We start from the raw sequence: 24617 nt of genomic DNA, 5'->3' as shown, positions 1-24617 counted from the left end.
GGCTCTAGGCGAGTGACTACACCACTGTGGTCATCCGGGTCATTAAGACCTTTTCTGTACAGTTCTTCTGTGTATTCTTGCCACCTCTTTTTAATCTCTTCTGCCTCTGTTAGGTCCTTACCGCTTCTGTCCTATATTGTGCCCATTTCCTTGCATGAAATGTTGCCTTGATATCTCCAATTTTCTTGAATAAATGTCTAGTCTTTGCCATTCTGTTGTTTTCCTCTATTTCTTTGCACTATTTGTTGAAGAAGACCTTCTTATCTCTCCTTGCTATTCTCTGGAACTCTGCATTCAGTTGGGTATATCTTTCCCTTTCTCCCTTGCTTTTCGATTCTCTCCTTTCCTCGGCTATTTGTAAAGCCTCCTCAGACAACTACCTTGCCTTATTGCATTTCTTTTCTTCGGGATGGTTTTGGTCACTGCCTCCTGTACAGTGTTACCCACCACCATCCATAGTTCTTCAGGCACTCTGTCTACCATATCTAATCCCTTGAATCTATTCATCACCTCCACTGTGTAATCATAAGGGATTTGATTTAGGTCATAGCTGAATGGTCTAGTAGTTTTACCTACTTTCTTCAACTGAAGCCTGAATTTTGCAGTAAGGAGCTGATGATCTCAGCCACAGTCAACTCTTGGCCTTGTTTTTGCTGCCTGTATAGAGCTTCTCCATCTTCAGCTGCAAACAGTACAATCAAATTTGATTTCAGTTTGACCAGTTTGTGATGTCCATGTGTAGCGTCGTCTCTTGTGTTGTTGAAAAATGGTGTTAGCTTTGACCAGTGTGTTCTCTTGCCAAAACTCTGTTAGCTTTTGCCCAGCTTCATATTGTACTCCAAAGCCAAACTTGCCTGTTACTCCAGGTATCTCTTGACTTCCTACTTTTGCATTCCAGTCCCCTATGATGAAAAGGACATCCTTTTTTGGTGTTAGTTCTAGAAAGTCTTATAGGTCTCCATGAAACCATTCAGCTTCATCTTCTTTGGTGTTAGTGGTTGGGGCATAGACTTGGATTACTGTGATGTTGAATGGTTTGCCTTGGAAACAAACAGATAATTCTGTCATTTTTGAGATTGCACCCAAGTAATGCATTTCAGCCTCTTTTGTTGACTGTGAGGGCTATTCATTTCTCCTAAGGCATTCTTGCCCATAGTAGTAGATATAATGGTCACGTGAATTAAATTCAACCATTCCTGTCCATTTTAGTTGATGTTCAAATATATGGCATATATAATTATGTCATATATTTTATTATATATATTTATTCATTGTATAATATATAAACATATACCATATATAAATTATATATAATTAAATACATATTATATATTTATTGTTTTATTGCGCCATATATTAATTATGTATCTATAATTTAAATTAAAAAATAAATGATATACCATATACAAAATTATATATACATGTATAATTTACTGTACCATATATGTGTGCTGCTGCTGCTGCTAAGTCACTTCAATCGTGTCCAACTCTGTGCATCCCCATAGACGGCAGCCCACCAGGCTCCCCCATCCCTGGGATTCTCCAGGAAAGAACACTGGAGTGGGTTGCCATTTCCTTCTCCAATGCATGAAAGTGAAAGTGAAGCCACTCAGTCATGTCTGACGCTTCGCGACTCCATGGACTACAGCCCACCAGGCTCCTCCATCCATGGGATTTTCCAGGCAAGAGTACTGGAGTGGGGTGCCATTGCCTTCTCCATATATACTTTTTATATGTGGAGTGTATGTGTGTGTATATGTTTATTCTTTCTCCTCAGAAGGAAGTTAAAATCTGCTAACTGAAGGAAAAGTGGCCCAGGAATTTGGTGTGGAGAGAGTCTTTTATTTGTCACTGTATATATTTTTGTACAGATTGAATTTTTTCTCTACAATCTCTCTACAATTTCTTTTTATTAGTAATAGAGTTATTTCCAATAGCACAATCCTCCCCAAGCCTGATTTTCTAAATTAATAGCACAAAGAGTTTGCATTCGTTAAATTTCCTTCAGTATCATTATCTGAATATTTAAAGTACAGACTGACTTCAGTCTGTATTAATTTAAATGGCTGCAATAAGGGTATTATTTCCCACATCCCATCTCCCTGTCACTGTCCTTCTCTCTTTCCTTTCCCTCTCTTTTACTTCCACTTCTCATCTTCCCCTCCTTCCCTGGCTCTCCTCCTTCCATAAATGTGGACTATTAATTGGCTCTCCAAGGACCTGGCCTTCCCAGGGCCCATGCAGAGAATCGGGGCAACAGAACACAGAGGAGCGTCTCCCCAGGACCCTCGGAGCTAGTTAGGGAATCTGTCCGCCAGCCCCTGGATGGGAACTGACACTGCCTGAACACGCACTCCTGGGAACGGGCAGTGATCTCCATGTGGTTTTTGCCTGGTTGTTTGCTTCTTGCTGATGGGTGAGGACACATGTGCACCGACAGGAGTTGGCATGTGCCCAGGAGTTTATTTACTCAAGGCTTCAAATGAAGGCAAAGGTTTATTTTGACTCTTGCCTGTGGCATCAGAACCCTGCTTATGAGAACAGGATGAGGACACAGCAGGAAGATAGCAGCAAAAGAGGCAGATGGTGGAAGAGGTGACATTGGTTTCCGAGGGATCTCATGGCCTGCCAAGCTCACGGGAGCACAGTTAGGGTTTTCCATTTTAGGACAGTTACTTCTATGGGAAATAACCTTGGTTCCTGACCACATACTTTAATGATAAAATCTGAACTAGGGCAACCGTGTGAACCAGAAAGAATTATGTCGGATGATCAAGAAAACTCATGTCTAAAGACTAGCAAGTTTCATGGGAAAGAGTTAGAATAAACCTTTGCCTTCATTTGAAGGCAAGGCTTCCTCTAGAGTTTTGTAGGTGATTACTTGCTGCCATGGGACCCTGAGCCTCAGTGACAAGAGCTTTCCCATTTAAGGCCCCTGTTTCATGTATGTGAACCCCCATAGGCTTTGGAACCTGAGACCCCTGCCCTAAGTGAGGGCACTTGGCTCTGACTTGGGGGTGCTTCTCAGGGATCCCAGTTCCTGCCCCTTCTGAGCTCTAATTTATTAGTCATCATCCTGAGTTCCCAAGACTTTTTCATACCTAGAGTGGGCATGCTCCTTTCTCCCTTCTACCCCCACACAATTCACCACTTATCTGAGCAAATTTGAGTGGGTTTCAGACCTGGCTGCAAAGAGCTTCTGAGAATTAACCTAGCAAAGGCATGATGCCATGGGGAAGGGAGCTGGCGTGTGTGGCACTTCATTTCCATGCTGTCACCTGGAGCCGCTGGCTCTTCTGAAAAGGTCCTCCAGCCCCTCCTTGATGGCCTCAGAGCCTCTGTTGTTGTGGCCTCTTTCCGGCTTCATCCCACCCGCAGCATCTGGGCACAGCTAACTATATCATAGAAGACATCAAGTTATAAATGACTTGCCTTTTTTCCCCCCCCCCCCACATTCTTGTTCAAGTTGTCAACTTGTGTGCTTGGAAGGTATTTTTAAATGTTTGCTTTTGTTTTGCTGGATGTGGGTGACCTCATTCACTGTTTGGCGATGCCAGGAGAGGAGAGGGGCCTCGATGTTGGCACTCGGGGACTTGGGTGTTTTTGGGCTCTGGCCCAAGGCAGTGGGTGTGCTGCCTGTTTTAAAGCCATCATGCTGTACTTTGCTCTCTCCTGTGAGTCAGAGTCATGTGCTGTCTAAAATGGGCAGTGAGTGTGGGCAGGGCAGTCCAAACACAAATACAGCTCATTGAGTTTCTTCCCAGGGAGAGTATGACCCCTTGTCTAAAGCCACAGTGAACCTCCTTTTGGTTCTTGTAAGGGTCGGACTGAGCATGTAAACCTGCTGAATTGACTAGTTCAACTCAGCCCTGGTGATCCACGCGTACAGCCCCAGGCTCTGTCCTTTGGGAGACAGGAACCAGCGGAACAAATGGGAGCAAGACCAAACATCTGGACCGAAGGCATGCACGTGCCCGTGTCTGGACTTTCCTGATAAACTGTATAGAGCGTGTGGTTCCCTAAGGATGCACACGCTTCCTAATGTAGCTCTAGACTGAGGCACATTAGCGGGTTTTACACCTTTAGAACATGTGTTTGGAGAGGAGGAAACCTCCCTCGCCCCACACACTTGTATGAACATGTTCTCATGATGTTCATGTGATGTGAATGCTTGACCAGTAGTTCATGCTGGCATAGGAGAAATTGGCTGAGTTCTCCATCTGCCTGTGGGCCCTCGTGCTCAGCTGGCTCCATTTTAGATCACTGACAGGGTCATCCTGTGACTTGCAGCAATCTCACGTGAGACCTGGGGAGGGGAGCATTCTGACTTGAAAAGACCATGTGGTGATGAGTGGATTCCAGGCAGTTGGCATCCGTTTTGCATCAGAGCAGGAAATGGACCCCTTTTCTCTAGTGCAAGGAGGAGGGGAAGAAGTTGTCTAGAAACACTGCAAAATCCTGGTGCAGGAAAAGCTAGGGATTTCCAGGGATTACATATGCCCATTGCCTGTTGTGTCAGAGAAGACTTTTAGAGCTCACTCTGAAGGAGGTGAGGAGGAAGGTCCCTGGACTAACACAATACTTGCCTACCTCCCAGGCTTGGCACAGGCAGGTGTGTGGCAGGTTATCCTTTAGCTTCCCTTTCTGTCCCAGTTTTCTTGACCTTGCTCCTGGTTTTTGCATCCCAACCCAGCACCATCTGTGCTGTAGGTAACTGTCACTCTCACTGCCCTCTTATATTCCTCATTTTTTTTTCTAGAATAAGTATTAGTCACTGTGTTAAGTCTTCTGAGAGAAGGAAATGGCAACCCACTCCAGTATTCTTGCCTGGAGAACTCCATGGGCAGAGGAGCCTGGCGGGCTACAGTCCATGGAGTTGCAAAGAGTTGGACACGACTGAGCGACTAACGCTAAGTCTTCTGAGATGATTCTAAGCTTTGCTGTTAACTGTGGAATAGAAGAATGCATTTCCCTTTCACTGACTATCATCAGAAGGGAAAGGGCCTGTGGAAAATAGGAGGACTTTTGTACTTTCTTGACACCACGAATCATGGTTTAAGGCATGCTTGGCTAAAGGCAAAAACCCTAGCATATCCAAGAAGAGACCAGAACCATAAAGTCATCCAAATAGAGGGGCAGTGTCCCCGAAAGGGGCTCAAATGATTCTTGTGTGTTGCTGTTTTCATTAGTTTGTTTGTTTGTTTTAATTTGCTTTTTTTAAATTTTATTTTGTTTTAGTTCTTTTTTTCCCCAAGAACTTGACATTTCCCCTCCCTCTGGTGCCCACAACTACGGAAGCAGCCTTGGCTGGCACATGGCATCTCTTCGGGACTCAAGAGTCACTACAGCTTCCAGGTAAGATTTCAGGTCCTGAGGGTCCCTGCCTCCTGCATTTTGGGAAGACATTTTAAGTAACAAGAGAGCAACTAACAAACTACTTGCTGTCAGATGGTAGTTGTTATATATACAGACAGCCTGAATCTCAGCTTGCCTTCACTTGTGAAGCCTGCCTCTGAGCCCCAGCCCCAAATACATACAGATATGTCATCTGATTGCCTTGTTACTTAAATTTGTTAACTTTTGAGAGCAATATCATGGAGACTCAGGAAAGGAAGATTCTGGGATTGTTAAACTTGCTAAAGGTTTTTACCAGTTCTCAAATGATTTCTGAAATGATCACATTTGGAGACATATTACATGCAACTTTTCTACCTCTTAGAGCATGAAATGACCATTCCAAATGGTAATTAATGGTGCCAGGAAGTGAATCCTATTCTTGCTAGGTGCAAACCCCTTAAGACTTCATTTGCTTCAAAGTAATTGACCTGGACTTCTTTATTTACCTAAGTTAATGGTTCTTTCCAGTGTCCCAGTGTTCACGGGATATGTAGTAGGCATTTTCTTTTTTTTAATAAGGAGAAAAAAATATTGAGAAAGCATAACTAGAGTTTGTTCTGAGTCTGTTCCTTTTTTTTTTCTATCACAATTCTATCAATTCTCTCGCCAATATTTTCTGATTTCTTTCTTAGTTCCAAAGATTTTCTTCTAATTTATTCCACCCTCAAATTCCGCCAAGTAACAATGTCCCATTCTCTTCCGAGTCTTTCCAGTCAACTTCTAACTTTGCTTCCTCCTCATTTCTTTCATCCCATGACTTCTACCCTTTCCCATAATCATAACTGGGTGGGCTTTTGCCATCCATGGAACAGTGTGACTCAGTGGGAGATCTGATACATTCCCCAATCCTTACAGTTTTCAGTAACCAAATTCTGTTTGCAGGTGGCCCAACATCCTCTTTACTTTTGAATGTTTTTTCCCAATCCCTTGACATGATGGAAATTTCCTCAGCTCGCTGAGAGAGGTACTGCTGTGTCATAATATTCAAAGTTCTCTCACATCTCCAATCTGTTGTCCTTCCTAATACCTTTTCCCCACCTTAACTCTGTTCTGACTTGTTTTCATTCTACATACCTGGTGTTTTCCTACCCCTTGCTGGAGAAGGCATCACAGTAAAGCTATCTAGATGGTCAGCCACCAGAAGCACACGAGGATTTCACAAGACCATGATCCTAGGCCTGACTGGAGAGTAAGGACATCCTACAGTTGCACATAAACATGTTCCCATTTTCCTTTACACAAGTGTGTGTCAGTTACTGGGCTTCCCTGTGGCTCAGCTGGTAAAGAATCCACCTGCAACGCGGGAGACCTGGATTTGATCCCTGGGTTGGGAAAATCCCCTGAAGAAGGGAACGGCTACCCACTCCAGTATTCTGGCCTGGAGAATTCCGTGGACTATATTCCATGGGGTCACAAAGAGTCAGACACGGCTGAGCATGTGTGTGTGTGTGCTTGTGTGTGTCAGTTACTAGTAGAACATTTTTCAAATTTTTACATAATTGAATTGTATTTTGGGTTAATTCATCTTCAGAATTCATTTAATTGGCTTTTCCCCAGGTTTTTAGTTAGAACTAAACAAAAGCTATTGTAGACTAGAAAATCTATCATGATTTCATTGCAAGTTGGTTTCACAAGCTGCATGCTTGAAAATACAGGCATTCCCTGGTGGCTCAGACAGTAAAGAGTCTGCCTGTGATGCGGGAGACGTGGGTCTGACCCCTGGGTCAGGAAGAGTCCCTGGAGAAGGAAATGGCAACCCACTCCAGTATTCTTGCCTGGAAAATCCCATGGATGGAGGAGCCTGGCCGACTACAGTCCATGGGTCACAAAGAGTCAGACACGACTGACTTCACTTTCACTTTCATACTTGAAAATGAGCACCATTAGCTGAGTTTAAATACAATAGAACTATCAGAGAGCTTGACCCACTGGGCACACAGGAAAAGGTGTTTATTTAAGCAAGCTTCCAAAAATCAATAAGTAGATGACATATTTGATGTGGCAGTTGATAAATAACACAGATAAAATGAAAAGGGTTAGTTATCCATGGTGATGACTAATGATAAAATAATGATAAAACATCGATTGCTTAAATATTTCTCTGTGTGGGCGGAAAAAATGACAAGGCGGACAGAGCCTTTTGTGACGAATGTTCCAGCTGGTGAGACTGCCAGGTGGTTTTTGAGTCTCTGCTGAAAACTTTTTTGAACGCTGGCTGTCTCAGAGGAAGTCAGCTCTGCTGTTAAAAGTGCATGTGTGCATGCTCACTGGCTTCATTTGTGTCCGACTCTTTGTGACTCCATGGCCTGTAGCCCACCAGGCTCCTCTGTCCATGGGATTCTCCAGGCAAGAATACTGGAGTGGGTTGCCATGCCGTCTTCCAGGGCATCTTCCTGACCCAGGGATTGAACTTGTGTCTCCTGCATTGCAGGCAGATTATTTAACTGCTGAGCTACCTGGGAAGCCCCTACTTTAAGGTAGTGGTTTACAAAAGCCAGGGGACTTTGTAAGTTCAACATAGTACTAACCATGGCTTCCACCCATGATAATTAATCAAAATATCCAGGGTGTCAGTGTACGTCTTAAAGCTCCCAGCTGATTCTTACGTGTGGCCAGAGTTGAAGGGCACAGCTCTAGGCTTGATGACTTACGTATTTTGAGGGTAGACAAGGAAATTTGGTTCTATTTCAGGATGGTGGACCAGCGTCTTCATTCCTATAGCAAGGGCCTTAACTAATGATCCTATGTAAGAAGTGAAACTTTCAGTGGACCAGAAACCATGATAAATCCTAAAATATGGGATGTAGACTGCATTGATGCAAAAACACAGAGCCAAATCTAAAATGCTTATAGAAGCCTAATACCCAGAAGGGGAAGCAGCACCAAGACTCCATCCCCACAGGTGGCAGACCCCGAAAGCAGAAGGGTATCAAGGACAATTGACACATCGGTCCTCAGGGCACTGCTGCAGGAGGGGCCAGCAACTCATCCTCTACTGATGCTCTTCCATCTGCTCTTGAGCCAGACAGCAGTGACAAAGTGTCAGCCTCAGGTAGGAGTCATGGCCAGGGAGAACAGTTTAGACAGATATGGCCCTGTGCCATAAGGAGGGAAATTGGGCAACAGACCTGAACACCCCAGAGAAATCTCACCCAGTGGATTTTCCTTCTTCCTGGTCCCTGAGAAAAGGCCAGAGGACAATTTAGACCAGCAGTCTTCCCACGAATATGACACACTGACAGAGGATGTAATTCATGCAATCCAGCAGGGAATCTCAACCTTAGACATTACAGACAAGATCGCCACGCATACGAGCAAGACCAACAGTACCAAAGATGACAGATGCAACATGAAGGATGAACCGACACTCAAGCAAGATAAACAACAGAGCAAGCAAAGCAGAAATTAAGAATAAGCATATGTAGATTTTTCTGATAGATGTGTGAGGATAGAGGAGTCACAAATCAACTGGAGGTCATGAAGGTGAAAACTTGGCCTGTTTAATAAAATACTGAATAGGTAGATATTTTTTTCTGAAGTCCAGTTTTTTTATAATAAAAACTAATGATGCCTTATAACCTAGTGACTAGTGATAGTTCATAAGTTCAGTATTTTACTTCTTGGAAAGCATCTAACAGTATAAGACATTATAGAAAGTATTTTGGAGAAGGCAATGGCACCCCACTCCAGTACTTTTGCCTAGAAAATCCCACGGACGAAAGAGCCTGGTAGGCTGCAGTCCATGGGGTCGCTAGAGTCGGACACGACTGAGCGACTTCACTTTCACTTTTCACTTTCATGCATTGGAGAAGGAAATGGCAACCCACTCCAGTGTTCTTGCCTGGAGAATCCCAGGGACAGAGGAGCCTGGTGGGCTGCCATCTATGGGGTCGCACAGAGTCGGACACGACTGAGGTGACTTAGCAGCAGCAGAAAATATTTTTAAGTATGAAATGTTTTCTGTAGATCTTTTTAAAAGGCTTGGTCTGTTTTGAAAAACTGACAATGAATGAAAAAAATCAAAAGAAAGAAAAATAAGCCCCCTCCCCCCACCCTGCAAATACATAAGAAACATTTGATGGTATTTGTGTTTTAAGTGCCTGGAATAAAATGGGATGAATTTTTCAAAGGCAGTAATAGTTTGTACAAGGACTTGTTTCATTTGATTTAGCACTAACTAAAATAGAGTAAAAATATCATTTAGGAAATAGCCTAGCTTCTCCTTGGCTTCTCATACTGCTCCACTACTCCAGGCCATAAAACATAAGCACACATTCTCCTGACCCCACCGAAGGAACCCAAAATGCTTATTTTAAAACGGCTGCTCAGAAAAAAGTGGCAAGATTTTCTTCTCTTAAGATGGGATGTCAGTGAATGCCAGGAGGTATCAACTTCTTTGATCAGGAATAAAGAACTCCACCTTCAGCAAATTCAGTTACTTTCCTAGTCCATTCTATCATATAAAGCCTTTCTAGTGCCACATTTACTAATTATGATGGCTTTTTCTAGCAAGTAAATTTCCGTTTACTAATTATGATAGCTATTTCTGTCAAGGAAATTTCCCACCAGGCATGCTTGATCTATTTTTGTTTCTTAATTATACACTATTTGTATTTTACATAACGGCATGAGTTTTTTTATTCATTCTTTGTTTTTTTAATACTTTAATGTGTTACTCACCAAGGCATATTGATCAAAAGGAGAACTGGCAAGAAGATCCTAAAACACTTTTTTTTTTCCCTGGCCACACAGCATGTGGGATATGGGATCTTAGTTCTTCACCCGGGGATGGAACCTGTGCCCCCTGCAGAGGAAGTGTGGAATCGTAACTCCTGGACCGCCAGGCAAGTCTCCTCAAACACACATTTCTTAACACCTGAAAACATGTCAATTACGTTTTCCATTAAAGAAAATTTATTCAGTTTTGGTGCTTATACAAGAACTTCTAATGTCAATCTCTAACATAAGTTATATGTCTCAGTAAACATGTATTTTCAAAAGAAAACAAGTTCTATCTAAATAATATTTACCTAAATGTTGATTTTTTTTAATAAAAAATAGAAAGTTCTGAGGAAATGGAAGGTATGTTTATTAACAAAATTAATGTAGCTCATGTGGCCACTTTATAGATTTCTTAAAGTCAGCAGTAAATTTGCATTCTGCATTCAGTTATTTTTATCTGGAATTTTATAGAGATAGCATCTCACAAAATCATGTCCTCCATGTTAGAAATGTCTTTTTTTTTTTCCCTTTTTTTGGGCATCTGGCTATGCAAAAGCTTCTGATGAAATATTTTCTCCAAATTAGTATTTTAATTTTTTACTTTTCTGGAAAAATATAAAACCTTACCAGTCATTTATTATTACTAAACAAAAGTTAGATTACTACCAATTGCTCTTTTACTTTTGGTCTAAAAGAATTTTTTAAAGTTTAGACATCTCTGATGTTTTTGAATTGCACACCCATAGAAGACAGCTGGATAAAACACACTAGACAATTTTAAAAGACAATTCTTATTATCAGACTCATTTGGCATATCCTTTATGTCCAGAATAAAATCCACAGAAATAAAACTAATATAATTTTCAAAGAATTCATACATGGTGGAGTCTTAGAACGAGGACCTTCTTGTGAAAGAAGGAATAGTTCTGTTCATCTTACTGATCACAAGGATTTTTCCTCCTGGAGTAACTGAGTTTTTGGGTGTCTCAGTGGGACTTTGGTTTGCAGGAAAGCCTGCATACAGGGCCAGATCTTACTGGTTTCTGTTCCAGAAAATGTTTCCAACACTCCCTTTTTCTGATAATATTCCAGGACCGGTTTCGTTTGGTCTTGGTAAACCTTCATTCTTTTGCTAAGTGTCTCAGGTTTATTGTCTACAGGCTGAATGAGAGGCTTTCCAGTCACATCGTCCACACCGACCACTTTGGGAGGGTTAAATCCGAGGTTATAGACGCGGCCACTGGCTGGATGAACCCAGCGAGCCTCGAGGCGATGCCAATGACCTCAAATGGTACATTCAGGTTCATCACCCAGTGTACCTGATGGACTCTGTCCAGGGCTTCAGCCTGTGCAAGTGTCCTGGGGAAACCACATAACAGCCAGTTATACTGGATGGCATTTTTCAGCTTCTGGAGCAACAGCCGAATAATGAGGTTGTCCGGGATGAGCTTCCCCTGGTCCATGAAGGTCTTGGCCAGCACCCTGATTTCTGTGTCCCTTCACATGTTGTCTCGGATCAGATACCCACTGGAGAAGGTCTTCAGCTGGAAGTGTTTGGTAATGAGCAGTGCCAGGGTACACTTGCCGGAGCCCGCGGCACCCACGATCACGGAGTGCAGGAGCTGCCTCGATGGCCCCATGGCTGCCAAGTGAGGCCAGGACTGCGGAGATGGTTGGGCCCCAGGGTGGACACCAGCTGCGCCTGCGCCCCCGCCTTTGCTGCCGGGCATCTGGGGTGGCGCCTAGAAGAAGCGCTGCTTCAGAGGGTGCGACCCACGGCTGATGGAGGTATGGAAGAGGGCATGTGTGAATTGAACGATTGGGGTCAAGACATTCCCCCTAGGAGGGTGTAAAGGTGGAGGAGATGGGAAGTCTGAAAGGAAAATGAAGAAACAAAGTGTAGATTCAGAAGTTCCACTATTCACAGGAAAAAAAGGAGAAGAGGGAGGGATACAGTATTTAAAGAGAAAATTAAAGGGACTTCCCTGGTGGCTCAGTAGTTAAGACTTCTTCCTCTCATTGCCAAGGGCCTGGGTTCAATCCCTGGTCTGGGAACTAAGATCCCACATGCCCACATGGCCAAAAAAAAAAAAAAAGATAATTAAAGACAAGAATTTCCCAGAATTAAAGATGGTACAAGTCACAGGAATAGATAGTGGAACAGTTCAGAGAGTCTAGAAGCAAATGTCAGCAAAGTTGGTTCGTAGGCCTCTCACACTCCGCTGGTGGGGTGTCCTCATAGCTGCTTGGGAAGGCAACTTGGCAGTGGCTATTTTTTAAGAAATTACTTCTTCAGATCAGATCAGATCAGTCGCTCAGTCGTGTCCGACTCTTTGCTACCCCATGAATTGCAGCACCCCAGGCCTCCCTGTCCATCACCAACACCCGGAGTTCACTGAGACTCACGTCCATCGAGTCAGTGATGCCATCCAGCCATCTCATCCTCTGTCGTCCCCTTCTCCTCCTGCCCCCAATCCTTCCCAGCATCAGAGTCTTTTCCAATGAGTCAACTCTTCGCATGAGGTGGCCAAAGTACTGGAGTTTCATTCCTTAGACAAACACTCTTGTGTGGCAAGAAGGCACATACATGATGTTCATTTCAGCCTTATTTGTAACAGCAAAAAAATCGTTAACAATTTAGCTGTGTATTAATTAGAGAATAGCTAAGGGAACCTGTGGAATACTACCCAGCAGCTAAGAAGACAGATCTATGTGCTAACATGAAAAGATTTCTGATATTGTAAATGTAAAAAGTTTCAGATTGATACAATTTAGGTTAAAGAATGGTGTAATTTATGGTTAAATATATTTAATAAGTGAACTCAGAAGCCAGGTTTCTAGCAGTGGACGGACATGATTTTTACTTTTAGACAATTGCTTCGTTTGCAAGATGGCGAGCAGTTAGAAGGCTATTTCAGTAGACCAACAAAGAGGTGAGAAAGTACACTAATTTTAATTTCTTCAATGTAAGTGAGATTGAGCATCTTTTCATCTCTTCTTTGGGCCATTTATACTATTTCTCCATGGAGAATTTTTAAACTGACAGTTACCTGCTGATCACTTCCTTGGAAAAATACTTCGGGTTTGGTTTACGCAACAAGATGTGAAACAGGTGGACAGTTTTGTCTTGGGTGGTCCAAATATAGACTGTGCATCACGTGGGGCTTCTCTAATTAGAGGTTGCTGAGCCACCAGCCCTGCATCCACTTCCTTCTCTAACCATTCTTGAGCCACTTCATTTCTGAAAAAAGACCCATAAAAATGCTGTGGTGGCTGGTTCTCATTCTATAAGCAAGAAAGAAAGCTATTTCCAGAAAAAAGGCTTTGAGAGTAGAAACCTAATTTCTGTATTTGTATTTTGTGGCAGCAAAGTAGAATGGCTGCTCTAATTTCCCAGACTTGAAAAAACTTGTTTCTGCTATTTCGGATCTTTAAGTTAGTCATATAATTTCTTTTATTGTTGCTATATCCAAAAGAGTTAAACTGAATACATCAGGTGATTCAAAAGGTAGATGAATATTTAATAGAAATTTAGCTCATATCTTCCAGCAAAAGGACAAAAAAAAAATCATGCTATGATTTGAATCAGTATTTTGCATAATACTAATTGCTTTGCATAATAAAGTTGCACAGGATGACTGTCTTTTAGGATTACTAATTATATACACAAAAAGTAATACTGCCAAGGCCTTTCTATCCTCCCAGATAGATTTAGACTTCTGGTATATTTAACCTTTAATTGAGATATCTAATTTGGTACCAGCCTCTGATCCCAGAATATTTCAGAGGTGTATCTGTGGAGTGTGGGCAGGGTTCACTTGGCTAAAGGTGTGAGTAGGGTGTAGCTTAGAGCAGACACGGTGAGCCTGTTGGTAAGAGTCTGGAAGCACATTGAGTCACTTTGGCCTCCTGGGATTACCTCACCCCTTCCTCCTTTTCCAGACTAATACCAAACAAGCCACTTGGGACAAAGGGTTATCAAGCTTATTCTTATTAGCAGATGGTAAGAGATTCTTTGATGAAATACATATAAACTAGTATGAGCCAAGTAATATAGACAATACATTTAACAAAAAGCCTCTGGGGCCAAGCAGATGTGATTGTGGAAGTTTGTGGAAGCTTTCTAGGTATTTTTTCACAGTAATGGAAGCCAAATGGTATAGCAGTAAAAGAAAAACAGCAGGGACTCCTCAGATTATGCCTGCTTTTACAGTACTAATCATTCTGAAGTGAAAACTTCAAAGAAAATTTCTAGGGAGAGTTACCAGTTTAGGGTATCCAAGGAGACAGAACTGAAAGTCACAGAGAGGCTAAGTGGTGAGATACTCATTCATTCATTGATTCAGCAAACTTTAATCAGGCATTTACCTGTGTGACTAGTTGTTCTAAGCACAGAGGATGCAGCCCATGAAATATAATGAATCCTGAGTGTCCCTGTGATATGACCTTCTCATGGGTCTCTTGGGCTACTGTTTACCAAGGTGTGACAATTCCTCCTCTGGGGAATGGGACACGCTATTAGGTCTCAGTAAAAGAAAAGTTATAACCAACCTAGACAGCATATTAAAAAGCAGAGACATCACTTTGCCAACAAAGGTCTATCTAGTCAAAGCTATGGTTTTTCCAGTAGTTATGTATGGATGTGAGAGTAGGACTATAAAGAAAGCTGAGCGCCGAAGAATTGATGCTTTTGAACTGTGGTGTTGGAGAAGACTCTTGAGAGTCCCTTGGACTGCAAGGAGATCCAGCCAGTCCATTCTAAAGGAGATCAGTCCTGGGATTTCTTTGGAAGGACTGATGCTGAAGCTGAAACTCCAATACTTTGGCCACCTGATGCAAAGAGGTGACTCATTTGAAAAGACCCTGATGCTAGGAAAGATTGAAGGTGAGGAGAAGGGGACGACAGAGGATGAGATGGTTGAATGGCATGGCCGACTCAATGGACGTGAGTTTGAGTAAACTCCGGGAGTTGGTGATGGACAGGGAGGCCTGGCTTGCTGTATAGTCCATGGGGTCGCAAAGAGTCGGACTCAACTGAGCGACTGAACTGAACTGAAAGAACATTCCTCTCCTCCACCCCAGGTTTGATAGCTATGTTTTATCTTATTTTTAAAGCTGTTTTATTTTGAAATTTTCAAAGCTGCCTAAAATTAAAGAGAGAATGGTATAGTCTCATGTCCTCGTAATCTAGTTTCAACAGTGATCAATCTTTTGCCAGTCTTGTTCTATCTCATATTTTTTTCTTGATATTTTAAATAACAACACCTTTTAATTTTAATGAAGGGTATCTATGTTTTAATGTGCATAAAAAATATAGCTAGCACATCCAACCTCATACTTCACAGTATTCTTGCTTAGGACAAAACTAATCCATAAATTGGTTTTAAAACTGCTACACAGAGAGACCAGAGTTCAACAAGGGCGAACATGACTGACAAACATTCCCCTTCATCTTCCTTCCCTCAGTGAGGCTGGGATGGTTAGAAGTGATTTCTTCTGTAGGAGATGCTTAGCACCATGGGTGTCACCTAAGAAGCACCTACAAAAGAGAAGCTAATGTTGTGTTTGGGAGGCATCTCTGATTCCAGAGAACTGATCCTGGCTCACATTTATTAAGCACTTAGTGTGTACAGGCACTTCGGTGGGAGATTTACATATGTCATCTCATTTCCTTTTCACAGATTTACTCTGAGTGGATGTTGTGATCTCCATTTTCTGAATTTAAAATCAAGGCTCAGAAAAACGAAGTAACTTAAGGTCACAGAGTTATTAAGAAGTAGGGCTAGGACTTCAGTTGAAAGCCTGTCTTCCTCCATGGTTTTCTGCCAGGCCCCCAGGACAGCCAGAGCCCACAGCCAAACTCTAGGAAGCAGTTGGGGAAAGAACTACGCCTGCGGAGTTCACACCTCATTCTTCCATTTGCTGCCATTGTGACTTTAAACATTTCACTTCACTTTTTCTGACCCCCTGTTTCTTGTGCATACAATGGGAACAGTAAGATTAATTATGCAATTTTTGAGCACAGACTGAAGTTATTTATATGGAAATTTAACATTGTAGGCACTAAATAAATGTTAGTATTATATTCACATGCCACTAACAGGGCATGTGGTCTTGAGCAGTCTCCTTCCCTCTCTGGATCTTGGTTTCTTCAGCTTTAAAAATGATGTCATTGGCCCTTAAAGTGCTGCTAGGGTTAGTTGTGGGCTTCCTTGTTGGCTCAGTGGTAAAGAACTCGCCTGCCAGTTCAGGAGACTCGGATTTGATCCCTGGTCGGGAAGAGCCCCTAGAGGGGGAAATGGCACCCCACTCCAGTATTCTTGCATGGAGAATCCTGTGGACAGAGGAGCCTGGCAGGCTACAGTCCATGGGGTCACAAAGCATCGGACACAACTGAGCGGCTGAATAGCAGCAAGGGGATAGTTGTTCCTCGATTGCATTCCAGTTGGATCACAAGAAATATTTACTGACTGAAGTTAATGGAAATAATTTGGTAAACTTCCATTCAGTGTGATTTTATTTATAATTGTTAGCAATGAAGAATTGATGCTTTTGAACTATGGTGCTGGAGAAGACTCTTATGAGTCCCTTGGACTTCGAGGGGACCCAACCAGTCCATCCTAAAGGAGACCAGTCCTGGGTATTCATTGGAAGGACTGATGCTGAAGCTGAAACTCCAATACTTTGGCTACCTCATGTGAAGAGTTGACTCATTGGAAAAGCCCCTGATGCTGGGAGGAATTGGAGGCAGGAGGAGAAGGGGACGACAGAGGATGAGATGGCTGGATGGCATCACTGACTTGATGGACATGAGTTTGGGTGAACTCTGGGAGTTGGTGATGGACAGGGAGGCCTGGTGTGCTGCAATTCATGGGGTTGCAAAGAGTTGGACACGACTGAGCGATTGAACTGGTATTTATCTGGGTCTGATTCATTCCTTAGAGGAGAAGGAAATGGCAACCCACTCCAGTACTTTTGCCTGGATAATCCCATGGACAGAGGAGCCTGTCAGGCCATGGTCCATAGGGTCGCAGAGAGTCGGAGAGAGGTTCCTTAGAAAGCAGAGCCAGACAATGATATGTTGCTGCTGCTTTGTTAGGCGGTACAGTGCCAAGGAGCAGAAATGAGAGACCTGAGAGGCACCGGAGGAAGGCAGGGAAGGAGAAAGAGGAACTGGAGCAGGTGTAACTGAGCTGCTTTCCACCCAGTGTTCCTGGTTGCTCTGTCTTAAAGAACCAGCCTGTGCAAAGCTGCATCTCAGGACAGTCTTTTTGGAATGAGGAAAAGAGGATGAATTTATCAACAGTTTCCATCTCCCATTTGGCAATGCTTTGACCACAGGATGTCAATTCCTCTGCAGATATGAGCTGTACACTTCTGGGCTCTGGAGCAAGATCCCTTGTGCCCCGTACCTCTGTGTGAACAGGGAAGTCAGGGATGGGAGCTGGGAGATGTGTGGCCTGGACACGGGGCTGGGCTCTGAGCAGTACACCTGCAAATCCTGGGAACTGGTTGCTGTAGGGGCAGTTGGAACAGGAGATGGGAGACCGAGAGGACCTGCAGTGGTGTAGGTGTGTGATACAGCAACTCTTGCCCCATGACTTACAAACAGAGTCTGAAGGTACTTACTTATAAAACGAGGATGATGAGAAGGAAATAATTCATAGACATTTAAAAAGAAATGACCTCAGTTTATTACCGACCCCATGGACTGTAGCCTACCAGGCTCCTCTGTCCATGGGATTTTCCAGGCAAGAATACCAGAGTGGGTTTCCATCTCCTTCCCCAGGGGATCTTCCCAACCCAGGGATCCAACCTGGGTCTCCCACATTCCAGGCGGACGCTTTACTGTCTGAGCCACCAGTGAAGCCCTATTACCTGAAATGGGAGGATAATAATAGTACTTACCCGTAGGGTTGTTGCAATGACAGAATGATTTCAGGAAGCTAGTATTTGTAGAGCATTTAAAATATATGTGGCATATAAAAACCACTATGTTGATGTTTGTTTAAAAGAAGAAAATACTTAGCCACATGAGCTTTGATGGTTTCTGCAACTGAACATTACATTTGCCTCTAAGCTTTCTAGCGGTTAAGGAAAAGGGAAATATGGTAGATTTCCTAATTTGCATTATCTGATCAAAGTGAGCCTGCTAATTCTGAAAGACAGCCGCCAAAAATCTACCTGTTATGAAAACCCAAAAGGAGTTGATCCCAAGGGACATTAAAAAGCAGACTAAGTAATGTTTTCAAAATGGTTACTTAAGTAAGACGTGCTGAGGAATGTCTCACGTGACTAATTCTTTTGCTGATATTTTATCAGACGCAGAGGTTAAGATTTGTAGCTTTCTGATGTGTCATCTTGACTCGGTGGTTCTTAAGCAGGGGCAGTTTTGCGTCCCCGGGGGACATTTGACAACGTCTGGTGATATTTTTGGTTGTCACAACTTGGGGTTGGATAGTGGCGATGCTACTGCTACCCAAAGGATGGAGGCCAGGGATGCTGTTTATATTGCATGGGGTATACATATACTGAAGCAATTTGCTGCTGTCTGAAATTCATGTTTGGGAACACAGTGTTTAAATTTGTGAACTCTCGTAGCTATACTTCCTACAGTGGACACAATGGCCCTCCACAACACAGGGTTATCAGGCCAAAAATGCGAATAGACCCGAAGGGGAGAAACTCTGCCCTAAACGAGTACAGATCCATGCATGCTTTCCCAGAACAAGGCAGACATAGTATGAACATTAAAATATCTTTCCCTTAGTCAGACTTTTGTCTGAGATTAGTCAGCTGACAACTTCAGGTCAAAACCTTTGACCTCACCTGGCTTTTTTATATGCACGATGCTGACAGAGGCTTGAGTTGTGTCTCCAACAAGTAGCAAAGTGGGCCTTGCATGGGAAGCTTCTTGAACATTCCCATTGTTCTTTTTAAAAAAATATTTCTTTATCTGGCTGTGCTGGGTCTTAGTTGCAGCCTGCAGGATCTTCAGTCTTTGCCGTGGTGTGTGCGTTTTTTAATTATAGCATATGGGATTTTTTTTTTTTTTTTTAGTTGCAGCACATGGGGGCTTAGTTGTGACACATGGGATCTATCTGGTTCCCAGGCTACAGATCAAATCCGGGTCAATGCACGAAGTCTTAGCTACTCAACCACCAGGAAAGTCCCCCATTGCTCTTTAACTGTCTCCTCGTACCAATAATTTGGTGCTTAATCACCTCGTGCCTCATCTGGTTACTTGGAGAGATTTATTGCATAAGCATTAAGCTAATCTGATGTCAAACAAGGTGATTTGGGCAGCAAGAAAGAGGCAAGAAATAGAGCCTGCAGTGTCTGAGGGGCTTATATTCAAGGGAAAGAGACTCTAGGAAGGCATTGGCAATCTTATCTCCATGTAAGAGTAAGTAAAGTTCCATGGTTGACTGATTGACAAGCTGGGACAGAGCTGGGTAAAATCCACTTTCCAGTCCATTCTCTTGTCCCATCTGTGTGGGTGGGCCATGGTTGGGCTCCAGAAAGACGTGGTCTTTGCACGGAGAAAGCCCTGGCAGGCATACAGCCCTGAAAGAGGATAACGGGAAAGACTTGGTAGGAAGTCAAGGTTTTAATTCCTCTCCTCTACTTTTCTAATGACCTATCACCAAGGTTCACATCATACTGCTTTCTTTGGTTTTATTAGATGCTCCTTCATGTGCATCCATGCTCAGTTGCTTCAGTTGTGTCTGACTCTGTACGACCCTATGGACTGTAGCCCGCCAGGCTCCTCAGTCCATGGGATTCTCCAGGCAAGTCTACGGGATTGGGTTGCCACGCCCTCCTCCAGGGTATCTTTCTGACCCAAGGATTAAACCTGTGTCTCCTGCATTTCTTGGATTGCAGGTAGATTCTTTAAACTCTGAGCCACCAGGGAAGCCCCCTTCGTGTAACAGAAGCCAAATAATTCCCCCCTGATATACATCACAAACAAAATATTTCCCAGCTAGAGCTGGGAAGGATCCCAACTTAATCTTCCTCCTGAAAATATCAATGAGTTTACTCCTCATCTCTACCTGCTTCTCAGGTCTGGAATGAGGTCAGTAGGGATGACTGGGTTCTTCAGTTGTTCAGAGGATTTGTTTTACATTCAGCAAACTACAGAAGATGCATTGCTGCTGCTGCTAAGTCGCTTCAGTCGTGGCAAGAGTACTGGAGTGCGGAGAAGGCAATGGCACCCCACTCCAGTACTCTTGCCTGGAAAATCCCATGGACGGAGGAGCCTGGTGGGCTACAGTCCATGGGGTCTCTGAGAGTCGGACACGACTGAGCGACTTCACTTTCACTTTTCACTCTTAGGCATTGGAGAAGGAAATGGCAACCCACTCCAGTGTTCTTGCCTTGAGAATCCCAGGGACGGGGGAGACTGGTGGGCTGCCGTCTATGGGGTCGCACAGAGTCGGACACGACTGAAGCGACTTAGCAGCAGCAGCAGTACTGGAGTGGGTTGCCATTGCCTTCTCTGAAGATGCATTACTAACAGAAAAGGCACAGAAAGGGAAATTCAGCTGCCAGCTGCTCTCCAGCTGAATTGCTAATGTTTAAGAAGGTGGAAGATGCTCTCTGCTCCATGGGGGGCTCACCTGTGGTTCCACACATACGTGTCATATCTGTAATCCATGTCCTTGGGGCTTTCCCTAGTCATTTCATGGCTGTGGAGAGATGGTCCCTGCATTTCCAACTCCATGACTCAGTAAAGAAAGCTAAAGGCAGAACCATGCTTGGTATGATGTAATATAATAGCAGATGTTCATACCAATGACCCTGATTAACCCAGAAAGGATTCAATTGCATTTAGTGTCCTCTGCTCAGAGGGCAGGGAACTTTTATCTGCTTTTGAAGCCTTGCCATGAAAAAAAAAAATGCTGAAAATAATGGGGTTTTTTTGTGACTGAAGGATTAGTTTCAATTTTCTGAAACATTGACCTCCATGGTACACTTCCTTCTCCATCTGTGCTGGGAAATAAGGTACCACTGTACTTTCATAATGTGCTATGACTCCCAAAGGCACAGAGGATTTCTTGTTGGCTTCATTTTGCATTGGAAAGTTCTTGATGACATACAGTCACTCTTTAAAAAACAACTTTTTTTGGATGGAATAAGGTAGAATTATAGAAAGGGGGGCTTCCTTGGTGACTCAGATGGTGAAAAATCTGCCTGCAATGCAGAAGGTCTGGGTGTGATCCCTAGTTTGGGAAGATCCCCTGGAAAAGGGAATGGCAACCCACTCTAGTCTTGCCTGGAATTTCATGGACAGAGGAACCTGGTGAACTACAGTCCATGGGGGTCACAGAGAGTCAGACATGACTGAGTGACTGATTCTTTCACTTTCACTTTGTTTAAGTAGTACAGAATTTTCCTATATCCCATCGTCCAGTTTGCCCCATTTTTAATATCTTACACAACCATGATACATTTGTTACAACTAAGAAGTCAGCATTGGTACATTATATTAACTAAATTCCAGACTTTGAATTTCACCATCTTTTGGATTAGCATCCTCTGTCGGTTGCAGATTCCATTCCAGGCACCCACATTTCGTTTCGTTTTTGTTGCAGGCTCCTCTGGTCTGACGGTTTCTCAGTCTTCCCTTGTTTTTTTTGTGACTTTGACAATCCTGAGAAATTGGCAAGTTATCCTGTAGGACGGGTTTGTCTTTTGTTTTTCACGTGATTATGTTTTGGAAAAGATACCAAAGAGGTAAAGTGCCCTTATTGTTACATCATATCAGGGGTAGGGGGGATTCTAAAAAGGAGAGAGGTAAAGGAGAAGCTAATTATCGTTTCTGATGTTTCCTATGTTCTCTTTCTGCTGGCTGTCCCTCTGGTTATTCTTTCTATCTGGCTACCCTTCTCTCCAGCCCCTGTCCCTTGACTTCCCACCTTCCCAGGTGTAGCTGAGTCTTCAGACCAAGTACCTAATAATCAGTGAGAATGTGAGGGATGGCCACACCAGCCCTCTAGAGACAGTGCAAAGCCCTATAGGACTGAGGGTAATAGGGTTTCAACTCCCGAGTTCCAAACTCAAATGGCTTACAGCTCAAACTTGTCATGTTGCAAACTAACCTTCTGCCAAGCTGTTCTTCCATTAATGTTCCTAACTTCGGTAGCCATCCAGTAGTCAAAGTCGGAAACCTAGGAGATGTCTTGACTCCTACCTTTCTCTCTCCTGCCGCTAAATCATGTCCTGTTATTCTTTTTTCCTAAATAACTTAATTCTTCAATTTCTCTCTAGCTGCATGCCACCACTCACACCCAAGTTGTATTAATATCCAAGTTGCTGTCACACGTGCTTAACTGGACTCCCAGCCCCCAGTCTTGCCTGCTCCCATCTCCCTTTCTTCCATTCTGCAGGCGAGAGAAATCGAGTCATATTACTTCCCCAGCTCAACCTTTCCCTCTGGTCTTAGGACAAAATCTGAGCTTCTAACAAAATTCACTAAACCCCCAAAGCTCTCTTTTGCTAGTGTCTCTAGTCTCACTTCCTCCCCTCTTTGCCTCCGCCTTTATGGACCAATCATAACCAGTTTCTTTCACTTTCCCAAATACACCATGCTCCCTGAGTTCAGAGGCCTTCACACGTGCTCTGCTGCCTTCTCAGAATCTCTCCGAATCCAGCTTCAGTCAGGCTTCGACTCATAGTTGAAATACTCCTTTCTGTGCAACAAGAACTCTGGCAGAGACTTTCTTCTTGACCGAACTTTAGACAGCCTCCTCTGAGCCATTTTTTGGACTAGACCTTGTCCTTGGGCCCTATTCTTGGCCTGCTGAAGGCAGTTTTCACAGGAATCCTGTTAAGTGAGTGTAGTGGGAATTTCCCGCTTCCTTGGTGTCCTACCACTTTTGATATCTGATCAGTTTCCTCTGGTGGCTCAGATGGTAAAGAATCTGCCCGTACTGCAGGAGACCTAGGTTAAGTCCCTGGGTTGGGACGATCCCTGGAGAAGAGAATGACTACCCACTCCAGTGTTCTTGCCTGGAGAATTCCATGGACAGAGGAGCCTGGCAGGCTACAGTCCATAGGATCGCAAAGAGTCAGGCATGACTGAATGACTTTCACTTCACTTCTTCAGGGTCCTCATCCCCCACCCTTGATGTCTCAGTCCCTGGCCTGCCCTGAGCAAAAATCTTGTTAGGGCAATTTAGCCAGAATCCTTCATCCTTGAAGTGTCCAGTTAGTGGTTTTCCATCCACTGACTCCCTCACTCTGCTTGTTGCCTGTGAATCCCTACCTGTCTCTACTGTATTTGGACTTCTGCTCGGTTTTATACTGAGGTCTCTCCCCCTACTGTAGTGGTTCCTGAGTGACATCTGCCTTTAGTGCCTGTAGCTAGTGTCTGGCTTGGTTTCTTTTTTGCAAGTCCCTGACCGCTAGACTCAGTTAGGACTCCTGCCCTACCCCTCTTCTACTTGCCTTATCCTGATTCTCAGTATACTTGATTGTAACTTCTGTAATTGTGTTTTTTCTTACCAAACCACACGTGTCCTGAGAACATGGATTAGGACTTGCAGGTGTAGGACAGTCATCGTTTGTGAAGTAATGGAACAGATTTTCAGAGTTGCTCACTCGTATGGAACAAGCACGACAGGCAGTCTCGGTGTGTGGGTCCGTTCTGCAGGTAGCAGGGTGGACTCTCGCCGTAGGTGGACTGAGTCTGTATCTACCTCTGCACCATAAGGCAGGGTTTTCTTGGGTTGGATCTGCCCTGAAACAGAAATACTGAGCTGACTTTCCCTAGCGTGGTTTCCAGGTGGAACTGGCAGCTGCCTAATTCGTCCATTCATTCAGGCAGACTCTTATCACGAGTGCCTAAAACCCATGACTGCACATTTCTGTGTTTGTTTACCCATTGTTCTATTTTCTGCCTGCCACAAAAAAATAGACTAGACCTAAATTAATCAAATTTAATGCTCAGGCACAAAAGAGGATTAAGTTCTTTATTTAACCCAACCACTCCTCATTTACCTTTGTCTGCTTATTTATCTCATCGATGCTGGGAAGTAACTGATTTTGATATGTTTCGGCACACTGACAAAAAGTATCAGACATGTTTGGAGGCTCTCTGCTATCATGAAACAGAGGCGGAGATAATTTTCAAGCAGCAATAGCTTCATTTTCTAATGTATTTAACAAAACTTGGAGTGTGGGCAAATGAAACAGTGGTTCCATTAAGTGAAAGTTATCTTTTGTTAAGCAAATAGGTTAACAGCAAAAGGCTCTCATTAATATTGATATGAAGGGACCAGAGGGACCACCTGGGACTTCTTCACAGACCACCAGTACTTCCCTCTGAAGTGGGGAAGGTCTCATCGAAACCCGTGTGACTCATGAGGCAGTGTCATAGTTTTGAAGGTTCGTGGCAAAGAGAATTCTGTAACCTCGCTGGCAAACCCTTCTAGGTGCTAGTTAATGCTGATTCTAGGAAACCTGAGTCTATTGATTTTTCACTTAAATTCTTC

At 43.5% G+C, this 24617-nt stretch overlaps 1 protein-coding gene and 1 pseudogene across 4 annotated transcripts in view; one reads left to right on the top strand and one right to left on the bottom strand.

The window, feature by feature from the left end:
* Positions 1-24617, top strand: part of CCDC112 (coiled-coil domain containing 112) — a 218052-nt gene that overhangs the window by 70429 nt on the left and 123006 nt on the right. For 3 of the 4 annotated variants that reach the window (XM_061429930.1, XM_061429928.1, XM_061429929.1), the window contains one exon: positions 5239-5355. Coding sequence is in view for 1 of the 4 variants with exons in the window: in XM_061429931.1 (XP_061285915.1) it covers positions 11902-11907 (6 nt within the window). In the remaining 3 variants the exon portion in view is untranslated. Of the gene's footprint in view, positions 1-5238; positions 5356-11851; positions 11908-24617 lie in introns of those variants that run through there. The other variant, XM_061429931.1, reaches the window with a different exon arrangement.
* Positions 11062-11849, bottom strand: LOC133255479 (GTP:AMP phosphotransferase AK3, mitochondrial-like; annotated as a pseudogene).

Source organism: Bos javanicus, chromosome 10 (genome assembly GCF_032452875.1).
Source record: "Bos javanicus breed banteng chromosome 10, ARS-OSU_banteng_1.0, whole genome shotgun sequence".
Taxonomy (NCBI): domain Eukaryota; kingdom Metazoa; phylum Chordata; class Mammalia; order Artiodactyla; family Bovidae; genus Bos; species Bos javanicus.
This window is presented reverse-complemented; position numbering and strand designations above follow the sequence as displayed.